Source organism: Moschus berezovskii, chromosome 18 (genome assembly GCF_049115385.1).
Source record: "Moschus berezovskii isolate FMDL1 chromosome 18, NW_MosBer_1.0, whole genome shotgun sequence".
NCBI classification, from domain to species: Eukaryota; Metazoa; Chordata; class Mammalia; order Artiodactyla; family Moschidae; genus Moschus; species Moschus berezovskii.
This window is the reverse complement of record NC_142477.1, coordinates 60,765,802-60,780,772: the sequence shown is the minus strand read 5'-3', so window position 1 is coordinate 60,780,772 and position 14,971 is coordinate 60,765,802. Positions and strand designations below refer to the sequence as shown.

The 14,971-nt window shown below is 37.1% G+C and overlaps 1 protein-coding gene across 4 annotated transcripts in view; it reads right to left on the bottom strand.

The window, feature by feature from the left end:
- IPO11 (importin 11) overlaps positions 1-14,971 on the bottom strand; it is a 203,585-nt gene that overhangs the window by 55,270 nt on the left and 133,344 nt on the right. For all 4 annotated transcript variants that reach the window (XR_016035238.1, XM_088827722.1, XM_055422006.2 and 1 more), the window contains one exon: positions 5,003-5,124. Coding sequence is in view for 3 of the 4 variants with exons in the window: in XM_088827722.1 (XP_088683848.1) it covers positions 5,003-5,124 (122 nt within the window). In the remaining variant the exon portion in view is untranslated. The remainder of the gene's footprint in view (positions 1-5,002; positions 5,125-14,971) is intronic.

Below are 14,971 nucleotides of genomic sequence, written 5' to 3'. Positions count from 1 at the left end.
AATCTGATACCCAGAAGACTTTATTATAAGGCAATTTCTCCTGGAAAGCAAGCCATCATACCTAAAAACCCTGCTGATTGTCAATCTTTTTGAATTATTCAACTAGCTTAAGAAAAACATTCCCCATGGATGACTTTCTTAAATCTTAAAAAAAAAAATTAAATTCTTAAAACATTTGATCTCAGAGAACACTTACACACACCTGAAATTCTTAGAACTACATTATAAAAATATGTCTCTGAAGTTAGAGAATGAATTGCTATTTCAGAGAATAGAGCCAAAGGAAATTTTGATTACTCTCATTTTCATCTATGAAAAAAGCTTTTATTTAATCTATGTCTTCGGACAAAAACTTTGGAAAACTTTAGAAGAGCTGTATGTAAATAAAGTTATTTTCATATAAAAATTAGCAGAAGAAAATATTACTGCCTCTGTGCATGAATAATATAGACTTTAAGAAATGGAAAAATTCAAACTTGGAATCACTCCAGTTATAAAACAAAAAGGACAGAAGATAGTTGTACCACACAACTACCAAAAACAAAGATTGTACTATATTTAGAAGGTGACCAAGAAGGTATACTAAAAATGCCTAAAAGATATACTGAAAGACAAAATTATATATTTTAAAGTTAGTAACAATGCAGAAAGAATACTACAGAAGGTCATTAAGCTGATATACCTTTGACATATGTAGTTAACATATTTTTAATGAATTAATGAACAGTTTTATAAATACTCACTATACTAAAAATGTCCTGAATTTAAGATTATAAGCACACAAAAAGACTTAAGCTTTTAGAACTTATACTGCAGGACATGGATGAATGGTTGAGAGAGAGGAAGAAAGGAATAAAACAAAAACAGCTAACTTCATTTATCTAGACTGTGTGACCTTAATATGTAAACTCATTTAATCTTTATAATACTCTCATCAGGAAGATACTATTAGTATCCTCATTTCAAAACAAGGTAACTTAGGCACAGGAAGTTATTTGGCCATTGTCATTAGTGACCAGTGGCACGAGAATTTGAGTGTGGTCCTAAAGCCTACAGTCTGCCAGATATCTGAATCAGTAGTGTAGTGGATCAAGGTAAAAAAAAGATAGCTTGAATTGCTTCCCAAACAGTCATCCTTCAGATCAGTGGTTCTACCAGCATCTAGTGGGTAGAGGCCACAGATGCTGCTGAATAGCCTAAAATGTACAGCACAGCCCCAGTATCAAATAATCATCTGGGCCCAAACATTCAAAAGTACTGTGGTTAAGAAACCCTGCTTTAGAACAGTGTTATTTCTTGCATGTGGAAATCCGTTATAATAAAGAAGAAAACAACATTTCCCAATGTAGCCTGATTCAAAATATCATAATCAACACATTATTCTCTAGATCTGCTTATTTCAGGCAAAGGAAATGTTACACTGAAAAGTCTAAAAAAACACAGGAAGAAGAAATTACTATTATATGGGAGATTAACCAGAAAATATCACTGGGGACATGAAAGGGGGAAAATTTTCCTCTAACTCCATCAACTATGTAGTTTTAAGTACTGGGTTGGCCAAAAAATTTTTTCCATACAGAAAAACTCAAAGGAACTTTTTGGCCAACCCAACAGAAGAAAGGTTATAACGGGAAATGATAAAACTGTTGACAGTTTGTCAATATTCCCTTCCACTAAAGCACCTGAACCTAAATTTTCCAAAGCTATGTCATGGGCCAATGCTAATGTGGCAAATTTTTACAGCAATTAAGTTGTTTTGTTTTTCAAATAGACACATTTCCTGTATCTATCAATGCTTCTTTAGTCACTAATCCATCAAAGACTATAAAGTTAAATCTTTACTCTTTAAAATTCTATTACCACATTATTTTAAGACTCTTTGCTGCTGCTGCTGCTAAGTCACTTCAGTCGTGTCCGACTCTGTGTGACCCCATAGACGGAAGCCCACCAGGCTCCCCCGTCCCTGGGATTCTCCAGGCAAGAACACTGGAGTGGGTTGCCATTTCCTTCTCCAATGTGTGAAAGTGAAGTCGCTCAGTCGTGTCCGACCCTTAGCGACCCCATGGACTGCAGCCCACCAGGCTCCTCCATCCATGGGATTTTCTAGGCATGAGTACTGGAGTGGCTTGCCATTGCCTTCTCCGTTTAAGACTCTCTAGGTACCCTTAAAATGACATGAATTCACAACCACTCAATAGACTTTTCAATACTTCATTTTAAAAACAAAAATAAGATCTGATTTTCCTATTCAGAAAACTATTTCCTCACCATTTTTAATTCCTTTTTTATATTTTTAAAATTTATTTTTTCTATTGAAATATAGTTAATTTACAATGCTGTGTTAGTTTCTGGTGTATAACAAGGTGATTATATATATTTTTTCAGATTCTTTTCCATTATAGATTGCTGTGCTGTGTTCAGCCGCTAAGTAGTGTCCAACTCTCTGCGACCCCATGGACTATAGCCTGCAGGCCTCCTCTGTCCATGGGATTTTCCAGGCAAGAATACTGGAGTGGGTTGCCATTTCCTTCTCCAAGGGGATCCTTCCTGACCCAGGGACTGAACCTGTGTCCCGTATATTGGCAGGCGGGTTCTTCACCACTGAGCCATCAGTCAGTTCAGTTCAGTTCAGTCGCTCAGTCGTGTCCGACTCTCCGCCCGATATCATGATGTTTTTAAATTAAAAAAATTAATGTTTAAGAGAAATTCAAGCCTTAATAAAATCTTGCCCCTTAATTTATGTAAACTGACATAGGCCCCAGTCTAAGTATTCTTTAACCTTAACAGAAGCCTTTTTTATTTTCTTTAGAGACGTCAACTATTTTCACACCTTACATATCAAAAATATTTTTGAACCACACACTTAAAAACTATTAAATATTGAAGTCAACCATAATATCAAAAAGGGTAAAATAAATACGCTTGAAATACAATTAGATATCTTTCTCCTCTTTTAACCTGTGTCATTTCAAGTTTTCTCTTAATCTCAGTACTTTATGTTAGAGAACACTCTAACATGCTCTATTAACCTTAGTTTTTTTTCCATTCATTCATTTACTGAGCAAATGTTTACCGAGTGTTGACTATTGCCAAAGAATAGGTTCTTTAACATTTCCACTTTAAAGGCCTGTTAAACCTCTAGTCACTGTTTTTCTACTAAAAAGAAGGGAAAGACCAGTAAGTTAAAATGTTGGTAGCTTCAATTTGGCTTCCAAAAATAAATAGGACGCCACTCAGTTTCACAGAGAGGATATAATGTTGCCCTTGTGTGCATCCACCTGGGAGCTAAAAGAGCAAGCTCTGGCATCAAGCTGCCCAAGGTCAAAATCTGCCCTTTGACATACTGTTTACCAGACCCTAAGCAAGTTATTTAACATTTTTAAGTTATTTCTTTGCTCTGTAAAAACATGACAATTGTGTCTCTAACTCAGGACTGCTTACAAATTAAATGAGACATAAATGTAAAGTACTTAGCCAAATATAAGGCAAATGGTAATGTAAGCATATAAGGCAGGGGGTCCCTAGAGAAATAGAATAAGGCACGGCTTTCTCGACATAAGAGAAGCCATTTTGGGCCTATGCCATTTTGTAATCTAAGATTGGCTACAATGTTTAACACTGAGAAGGATTTAATAATAATGATTTTAAGGGAACAAAAGAGCAAACTGCTATCAAGCAAGAGAAGTAGCAAACGTAACAACAGCAAACATAACAAATCAGCTGTAAAAACCCGCAGGTCTGTTTCAACAGTAAAGAATACTATGAAGCACTTTCCTGAGCAGTTTTGCAGAATTTAAACTTCCCAGGCATTCAACCTCCTGATCAACTGGAACCCAAGAGATCATGATGTTCACCTTTACCGACACTCGTGACTTCAATCAACCAAAGCTTGGACTCTGTGGACTAGCCGTGCCCCTTCATAATTATGCATGTACTGGTAGCTTAAAGCTTCCCAAATGTTGCTGTTCATGGAGACACTGCATTGGGAAAGATCCCTGGTACTCTCCTTACTTGTTCCAAGTACTAAATCCTTCACTCTCCCAGTCTTTGACGTGGTTGTATCTTTTGGCTGGACACTCACCAAGAGGTAAACCCAGTTTTTGGGTAACAGTAAGGGCTCAAAAATTATCTATTTTTATAATAACATACAATAGCATATGACATTATTATGATGTGAGGACTAAATAATTACCTGTGTTCTTAATCCAAACTACTATACCAAAAATAATAAATTAAAAAAAAGAATTTCTAAAGCTAACTGCACTTATTTCACTAATTTATCACTAGGATACAGGTGCTGTAAAAATTCCCTAAGACAAAAATATCTAATATGTTATTCTTCTCATACAACATGAAGTCTTAAGTCCTGCTTTTACACTTCTAAAATTAAAAATACCCCAAAAAGAAATATAATGCCAAACAAAGACAGGGATAAAGGCAAAAAAAAAAAAAAGAAACAAATTTTACTCTTCTTTAAATGCCCAAAATCAAAGCATTTTGTATTTGCCTTATGGAAATGGGAATTTTAATCATGTGTGTAGAGTATAATATAATGACTTCATTTATATAAGGAGAAAAAAATAACTTGTAAGCTTCTTTAGAGATAATCCAAAATTAACAATTATGTAACAAACTATTGAATTACTAGGAGAATAATACACTTTATGAAGTGTTACTGACATTGAAATATTATTTATTTAATGTATTTATATAAAACAAGGACCTAAAATTATATCTAATAAAATCTGGTTATTTTTTAAAATGGGAATTCAGACAAAAATGAAATAAATTGGTAAAATGAACACCAACAAATTAAACTGCATGCCCACCATTCCCACCTTTTTAGATCCAGATCAACACTTGGTTGGTTATCAACTAACAAAATTAGCATACATATGCATAAAACAGTACTGCCCAGCAATACACAGCAATACCAATAGCCAAAACAGTGCTAATATTTTGATGTTTTAACAAAACAAATTTTAAGTAAAAATTTCCTCACCTATTATCAGATGGCAGAAGAGAAAGCAAAGCCAAAGCTGAAAGTTTTCTTCTTTCAGGCTGGGTAATATTGTCCATGCGATCAACCCACATTTCAATCATATTTCCCAAAAGCTGGTCCATCTGAAAAAAAGACCAGGAGGCATCTCAAAATATTTGAAATGCTCTTTACTTATAAGTACTGTTAAAGGCAAAAACCTCACAAAAAGGGTTAAAGTACAATTCCAACAAACCACAGAATTGGAATACAAGAATGTGGGGCAAGCTGTGAGCTGGGAAAAAAATGAGCAAAATCAGAAAAAGAATCTAATTAATCTTAAGAGCCAATTAATTGAGTGCCAAATAGACTTGTTCAACTCATCTAGGCTAAGGTCCATTTTGTTTGGTCAAATGCCAGTCTAGACGCTGCCATGAAAGTATTTTGCAGATATGATTAACATTTGCAATGAGCTGACATTAAGTAGATTATCCTAGATAATGTGAGTACAGTGTCATTCAATCAGATGAAAGCCTTAAGAAAAAACTAAGGTTTCCTATAAATAGAAGAAACACGGTCTCAAGAATGTAACACAGAAATCCTGCCGAGTTTTTATTTTCAGCCTGCCCTACAAAATTAGAAATTGCTAGTCCCTGCAATCAATCATATGAGCCAACTCCTTTAATATCCATGTCTGCTTCTCATGTGCGTGCACCTGGATGTGTGTATATTCTCTCAATCGCTCTCTCTCCCTCTACATACACACAGAACTGGCTCCGTTTTTCTGAAGAACCCTAACTAACGCATAGGTAGAATCTATATAATAAAACACGACCAAGTATACTCATCATGTAGACTGGAAGTGGGTCTCAGGTTTGCTTATAAACATTTGTACACTTCTCACACCTTTTTAAAAGTGCATTTAATGTACTTCACAGATTTTAGTAACATAAGATCAACCTTGAGTTCCCATACTTTCCTACTTTTGTGCTTCTACATTTTTTCCAAGAAATGCTTCAATACATTTTTTTCCAACACAGTTTAAAAGATAATAAACAGTCAAGTGAACACTTATTATTTCAAGACAATCATTTATACTTGAGCTCCCCAAAAGGTGTGCTGTGTCCTAAGATGCCACAATGAACTCAAAGTATTTAAAATTATTCAGAGAAACACAGTGACATCTGTCGATTACTGCAAGAACTACTAGTTCAATATAGTTTCCAGTTTTAACATTACATTCCTTTTGATGACTTCCTATCTTTACACAGTACTACCAAAAAGTCAAGGTAGAACAGAAGATGAAAGTGGAGGTGTCCAACCTGAAACTAAGGTTTAAACAACTTGGTAGTGCCCAATGGCCATTCATATTCCACTAATCAGTAACTGCTGCTATTTAAGAATGAAATAAAGATGTTATTCTTCAGATTTTTGCGTATAATTTTCAATAGATACGAAGTTAAAAGGACATGAATACAAATTAAGTTGCTTGGATTATGTAATCAAAAGAACAGTTAGATATTTACTCTAGAGACATTGTGAAAATGTTACTAACACATTAAGGGCACCATGAATTAATACAGTCTAGTAACTGCTCATTTATACCATGTGTCTTCAATGTTCACTTAATTTGGAAAGCAATAGCTCAGATGCTTTACAGATTTACTGAAATTAATATCAAGTAAGCAATATTTTAAAAACAAAGCATAACCATACAGAAGAAAGTATCAAGTTACTAAAATGTAATATATACAACTAAAGCTAGAGTAACACATGGTTGAAATGAAGATGTCAGCAGAGACAGACATCTCTATGGTCTAATACTATTTATAACTTACATTTATTTGCTCTATTATAAAAGTAACAGCACGTGACAAAAACAGAAATAAGACAACTGTAACAAATGTTAATGACTAGTTACAGTGAATCATGAAGCAAAAAAATTCTGCAGTATTTCAGAGAACTATTAATTTCTAAAATTAAAGTATTTCTTAAGCAGCATAATAAAAAGATGATGAGATTTCTCTACCTTGATAACATATGCCAAAATCTATCCTGGCAGGTCATGCTAAAGATACAATTAAATAAATACCCATTATAAAAAGAAAAAATTTTATTTCTGACTGGTTCTATCGTTTTTATAACTTTAAAGAATATGAGTTTTGCTTTCTGTAAGAATTAAGTAGTTTTATATAATTATATTCCCTGTAGGAACAGAGTAAAATGTTTATGCAAACAGTGATCTTTTTTTCTCTCTCCAAATGTTGTCTTCTTAATCGAACCTTCATAGCAGCTGCTAGTCAAGCAATAAAATGTCATTTTTACATAAGATTTCATGAAACATCATTCATCTTGTGGAAATAAAAAAGTAACTTCAATCTCTCCAGTATCAGAAAGATATGCGCTATTTCAAGTCAAACACTTAAAACAGATTCAGGGGAAAATAATCTAAGTGGCAAGTCTTGAAGAAAGTCATCTCCTTAAGATGAAAAATTTGTAGAACTGAAGAATGTTATAAAAATGTTTCACTCCTCCCCCAAAATTTACAAAGTCTAAATTAAAGGGGACTGCCAGAAAGAGTAAGATGATACTGTTTCCAGAAAACAAAGAAATACTCAAGGTATAGTTCAGTCTTAGTTTTGTAGAAAGATAAACAGATATTATTTCAACTATTCAGCTACAAACAACTTACTGAATCTTTAAAAAAAAAAGTTATTTACCCTAGAAGCATACTGACATTGTCAAAACAATTTTAGTTTAGCATTGAATATTTGCTCACTCCCTCTGAAATCCCACTAAAATGAGAGTAAGTAAATATAAAAAGCAAACAACCCCACAGGGTCTACAAAAGAGAAGAAAGTCCAATTGGTAAAGATGGCAACAACTTTTTAGAAGATGGCAAGTGGATGAAAGAGTGCTTAGTAAGTGACTTAGAACAAAAAAGCCTAGAAACAAACTGCCTGCCAGGGGAAAAACAATCTAATGCAAACAGACTTGTTTCTCTGAATCTTGCAATTATCAGGCCACAAAGAAGACAGAGGCATAGAGCTCAAAACAGGAAAACTAGCTGAGAATCTGTATAAGGAACAATTAGAAACTTCCAGACCATCATCCCTACTCCTATAGGAGTACAAAGATTCAGTATCTGCAAAAAAAAAATTCTGATAAGTTCCAACTGAAGGCATCAAGAATGGGGGAAGACAAGGTGAGAAACAAATTGAAAGCAGATGCTCTAAATGAAAATCAAGATGCTGAGTGGTGAAAAAAACGTAATCCCCAAAGCCCTTCCCCCAACCTGAATTCCACAACACGTGTTTACAAGAAGAAAGATGCGATCCCTTGGAAGAAAAACGAAGTCTAAAGAGAACAGGGGCCTACAAATACTGTAATTTTATAGTAAATTTCCCTACAGCAAAAGCACCATTCTTCAATACTCTAGGCTCTAAACTGAATTAGGTTTTTGTCTAAAAATTATTCTTCACTCAAGACAGAAAACGATTCTGAAAGACTTTGATTAGCAAATGCTTAGAGGTGGACTAAGCAGGTGCACTGTTCTAACAGTGACTTTTACAATGAACCCAACTTCTTTCCTAAAAATATACAATCACGCGTAATTAACTTGGTTTTCTCTACTATCTGACAACTGTTTTCAAAGGTTTCCGTCCGTTCCGTCCGTCCGTCCCGTCGCTCAGTCGTGTCCGACTCTTTGCAACCCCGCGGACTGTAGCCTACCAGGCTTCTCCGTCCATGGGATTCTCCAGGCAAGAATACTGGAGTGGGTTACCATTTCCTTCTCCAGGGGACCTTCCCGACCCAGGGATCGAACCCGGGTCTCCCGCATTGGAGGCAGACGCTTTAACCTCTAAGCCACCAGGGAAGCCCTTTCAAAGGATTAGAAGAGACAAACCCTTCTGAAAAATCTTTGCTTGTTCAAAGCTATCTGGATTTACTGGAACTCATTTTCCTAGTCCTATTTAATTCTGATGTCCTTTAAAACTGTACTCACAATCAACAGTAGCCATTTGAACTACAGTAATATTTCATTCTTTCATTAACATAGTCTCTAGACTCAAACATGATGGCTTGACAATTTTTGGCCAATTCTTTGTGAAAAACATTTTTTCTTCACATTGAGAAGTGAAAAAAAATAAGTGTCCCATGAAAAGCCAGTGCTCTTACTATAGTGACAGAAATAAGTCTGACCCTATAACATCTCTCTCCAATCCTTCATACTGTCAACAGCTTGAAGCAGCACTAGAACCTGCCACAGGTCATTATTTCTATTTTGCCAGGAACGAGGCAAGGATGCCAAATTTTACCACTTCCATCTAACACAGTATTGGAAGTTCTAACCAGAACAAATAGATAAGCAAAACAAATAAAAAGAAACAAAATTGGAAAGGAAGAAGCAAAATTATTATGTTTGTGGATGATATGTTCTTATAAAGTCCCAAAGATGCCACCAAAAAAACTGTGGGAATATATAAATTCAGCAAAGTAGCAAAACATAAAGTCAACAAACAAAAGTGAGTTACATGAGCAATGACCAATCTAAAAAAAAAAGTACAAAAACAATTCCATTTATATTACCATCAAAAAGAATAAAACGCTTAGGAATTAACCAAGGAGGTGAGACATATAACAAAAAATACTAAACATTTCTTATTAAGACATTAATAAATAAAAACATATCCCAAATTCATGGATTGCAAGACAATATTAAAAAATGTCAATACATCCACTGGATCATAGAAAAAGCAAGAGAATTTCAGAAAAACATCTGCTTCATTGACTAAGCTAAAGCCTATGACTATGTAGATCACAACAAACTATGGAAAATTCTAAAAGAGATGGGAAAAAAAAAAAAAAAAAGAGATGGGAATACCAGACCATCTTACTTGCCTCCTGAGAAACCCTTCAAGAAGCAACAGGTAGGCCAGACATGGAACAACGGACTGGTTCAAAATTGGGAAAGGCGTGCATCGAGGCTGTATATTGTCAACCTGCTTATTCGACTTATATGCAGAGTACTTCATGAGAAATGTTGACTGGATGAAGCTCAAGCTGGAATCAAGATTGCCAGAAGAAATATCAATAACCTCAGATATGCAGATGATACCACACTTACGGCAGAAAGCAAAGAAGAATTAAAGAGCCTCTTGATGAAGGTTAAAGAGGAGAGTGAAAAAGCTGGCTTAAAACTCGACATTCAAAAAACGAAGATCAGTAAGGAGATACCATTCCCTACATGTAGTACTAAGTTTGTAAGAAGTAACAAGCTGGCAGCGCAGACGCGAGAGACGCCCGGCTCCCGGCGGCGCAGACGCGAGAGACGCCCGGCTCCCGGCGGCGCAGACGCGAGAGACGCCCGGCTCCCGGCGGCGCAGACGCGAGAGACGCCCGGCTCCCGGCGGCGCAGACGCGAGAGACGCCCGGCTCCCGGCGGCGCAGACGCGAGAGACGCCCGGCTCCCGGCGGCGCAGACGCGAGAGACGCCCGGCTCCCGGCGGCGCAGACGCGAGAGACGCCCGGCTCCCGGCGGCGCAGACGCGAGAGACGCCCGGCTCCCGGCGGCGCAGACGCGAGAGACGCCCGGCTCCCGGCGGCGCAGACGCGAGAGACGCCCGGCTCCCGGCGGCGCAGACGCGAGAGACGCCCGGCTCCCGGCGCAACCGACCACGTGCAGAATCGTGGCTGAGAGGAGCTGCCCCGCACCCAGGGTTAGGGCGGTGGCCGAGAGGAGCTGTACCACGTCCAGGAGGCGGTGGCTGCTTGGGCACCGGAGGGCCGAGAGGAGCTGATCCACATTCAAAGCAGGAGGGGCAGCCTTGAGGAGATACCCCTCGTCCGAGGTAAGGTACAGCGGCTGCGCCTTGCTGGATCAGCTGGGAAGAGGTACTCCACGATCAAGTGGAATATAAGAATCCAGTGTTCTGGGGAGGAAGGAACAAGATGGCGGAGGGATAAGACGGCGAGACCACTTTCTTCCCCACAAATTCATCAAAAGAACATTTGAATGCGGAGTAAAGTCCACAAAACAACTTCTGAATACTGGCAGAGGACATCAGGCTCCCAGAAAAGCAGCCATTGTCTTCTAAAGGAAAGAGAAGAAATCAAGCTCCACCCACCAGAACACTGACACATGCCTCCCTAACCAGGGAACCCAGACAAGTCACCCGTCCAACCCCACCCACAGCGAAGAAACTACATAATAAAGAGAACTCCACAAACTGCAAGAAGAGGGAAAGGCCACCCCAAGCAAAGCAATATAAGCAAGATGAAGAGGCAGAGAAATACCCAGCAAGTAAAGGAACAAGATAATTGCCCACCAACACAAACGAAAGAAGAAGATATAGGGAATCTACCTGATAAAGAATTTCAAATTTTGATGGTGAAAATGATTCAAAATCTTGAAAGCAAAATGGAGTTACAGATAAATAACCTGGAGAAAAGGATTGAGAAGATGGAAGAAAGATTTAATAAGGACTTAGAAGAAATAAAAAAGAGTCAATATACAATGAATAATGCAATAGATGAGATCAGAAACACTCTGGAGGGAACAAACAATAGAATAACAGAGGCAGAAGACAGGATTAGCGAACTAGAAGATGAAATTGTAGAAATAAATGAAACAGAGAGGAAAAAAGAAAAACGAATTAAAAGAAATGAGGACAATATTAGAGTCCTCTGGGACAATGTTAAACGCTCCAACATTCGAATCATAGGAGTCCCAGAAGAAGAAGACAAAAAGAAAGACCATGAGAGAATACTTGAGGAGATAATAGTTGAAAACTTCCCTAAAATAGGGAAAGAAATAATCACCCAAGTCCAAGAAACCCAGAGAGTCCCTAACAGGATAAACCCAAGGCGAAATACTCCAAGACAAATATTAATCAAATTAACAAAGATCAAACACAAAGAACAAATATTAAAAGCAGCAAGGGAAAAGCAGCAAATAACACATAAGGGGATTCCCATAAGGATAACAGCTGATCTTTCAACAGAAACTCTTCAGGCCAGAAGGGAGTGGCAAGACATACTTAAAGTGATGAAAGAAAATACCCTACAGCCCAGATTACTATACCCAGCAAGGATCTCATTCAAATATGAAGGAGAAATCAAAAGCTTTACAGACAAGCAAAAGCTGAGGGAATTCAGCATCACCAAACCAGCTCTCCAACAAATGCTAAAGGATCTTCTCTAGACAGGATACACAGAAAGAGTGTATAAACTTGAACCCAAAGTAATAAAGAAAATGGCTACGGGATCGTACTTATCAATAATTACCTTAAACGTAAATGGGTTGAAATTTTCAAAAAGGCTAGGAAACAATTCTCATAGCCATCAATAGTTCAGTGTTGAGTTCATGAATGGTTTTTAAAGTTTGGGACAAACTGTAGTATTTGCTATTTGAAGTACTATTTGTAATTGGCATATTACGATGTAACATTGGTCTTCATTTCCAACTTAAAACGCCTAAAAATGCCTAACAGATTTTTAGATTTGTGAATTTTAGTTGAAATGTATTTTACGATTTACTAAACCTGCAGAAATATTGAAATATTTCAGAGAACTTATTCACTGTACATTTAATTTATTTTATTTATAAAAGTTATGAACTGTAGAAAGTTTTACTTGTTGGGTCAAATGCTTGTTGCTTCAAGTGCTTGTTGCATTTGAAGTGCTAGTTACAAGAAAATCAAATACCTTCAATGTATAAATGCTATTAAGTTTTTAAAGGACTCTGGAGTATAAGTAAGTTTGTTTAAAGAAATTTAGTCTATTCAACCTGAATCAGCTCTGTCAAACATTAATTAAAAGCCTCATTTTAAAAAAATAAATAAATAAATAAATAATGGTGGTGGGAGGGAGGGTTGGGAAGCTGGCTGGAGGTGGAGGTGGTGAAGTTTATAAATCTAATTAAAAATGAAGTTGCATTTCCATTTTCCAAATCCACCCATCCACCAGCGTACTGTGTCACTAGACATTATGTACGATTTTACTTTGCGACAGAAACCATTACATTTAAAAATTCATTACAGCAAGGTGAGTTAGACACATGATGGATGCAGCTTTAATTCTGCCATATATTATTACAGTTAAAATGTAAATGATGAAAAATATTTTGTGCTTATCAGCATTTATGTGGAAATGTGTCTTACAGTGATATATGATGTTATATTTCTATTATTGTGATGAAAAAAAAAAAGCAATACAAAAAGACGAAGTGTTTATTAAAACATGAAAAAAAAAAGAAATAAATGGTTTTGCAGCACTGAAGAGATTATAGAAAGTAAATAAGCTAGATCAGACCTGTTTTATGTAGTAATTTTATAGTTTATTTTAATTATTTCAGTTGTAAAATATTGTTATACTGTTAATTAGTTCTGATTGTTCATATTAAACTATTGTAATGCAAAAAAATAAATAAATAAAATTAAAACAAGGAAAAAAAAAAAAAACGAAGATCATGGCACCCTGTCCCATCACTTCATGGTAAATAGATGGGGAAACAATGGAAACAGTGACAGACTTTATTTTCTTGGGCTCCAAAATCACCGTGGATGGTGACTGCAGCCATGAAATAAAAAGACGCTTGCTTCTTAGAAAAAAGCTACGACAAACCTAGACAGCATATTTAAAAGCAGAGACATTACTTTGTCAACAAAGGTCCGTCTAGCCAAAGCTATGGTTTTCCCAGTAGTCATGTATGGGTGTGAGAGTTGGATCATAAAGAAAGCTGAGCACCGAAAAATTTATGCTTTTGAACTGTGGTGTTGGAGAAGACTTGAGAGTTCCTTGGATTGCAAGGAGATCAAACCAGTCAATCCTTTAGGAAATTAGTCCTGAATATTCACTGAAAGGTTTGATGCTGAAGTTGAAGCTCTAATACACGGGCCACCTGACACAAAGAGCCAACTCATTGGAAAAGACCCTGATGCTGGGAAAGATTGAAGTCAGGACGAGAAGGGGGCATCAGAGGACAAGATGGTTGGATGGCATCACTGACTCAAAGGACACAAGTTTGAAAAACTCCAGGAGACAGTGAAGGACAGGGAAGCCTGGAGTGCTGCAGTCGATTGGGTTGTGAATAGTTGGACATGACTGAGCGACTAAACAACTACTCCTAAAGCAATCAACCGTTAAAATGCAATCTCTATCAAAATCTGAATGATATTTTTTCTTTGCAGAAATAGAAAAAGCCATCCTAAAGTTCATCGAGAATCTCAGAGGATCCTGAATAGACAAAATCATATCCGAAAAGATGAAAAAAGCCACAGGACTCACACTTTTGAATTTCAACATGCATTACAAAGCTTTAGTAATCAAAATTATGTGATAATCATATAAAAGTAGACATATAGACCGATGGAATAGAACAGAGAGCCCAGAAATAAACCCTTGCATAATGATTGAAGGATTTTTGACCAGAGTGCCAAGATCATTCAGTAAGGAAAGGACAATCTTTTCAATAAATGGCACTGTAAAAAGTGAATAACCATATGCAAAATAATGAAGCTGGATCCTTACCTCATACCATATACAAAATTCAATTCAAAATGAGTCAGAGATAACCAACAAGGACATACTGTATAGCACAGGGAAGCACAGCCACTATCTTCAGTTCAGTGGCTCAGTTGTGTCCGACCCTCTGCGACCCCATGAATCACAGCACGCCAGGTCTCCCTGTCCATCACCAAATCCCGGAGTTCACTCAAAGTTCACCATTGAGTCAGTGATGCCATCCAGCCATCTCATTCTCTGTCGTCCCTGTCTCCTCCTGCCCCCAATCACTCCCAGCATCAGTCTTTTCCAGTGAGTCAACGCGTCGCATGAGGTAGCCAAAGTACTGCAGTTTCAGCTTTAGCATCAGTCCTTCCAGTGAACACCCAGGATCGATCTCCTTTAGAATGGACTGGTTGGATCTCCTTGCAGTCCAAGGGACTCTCAAGAGTCTTCTCCAACACCACAGTTCAAAAGCATCAATTCTTT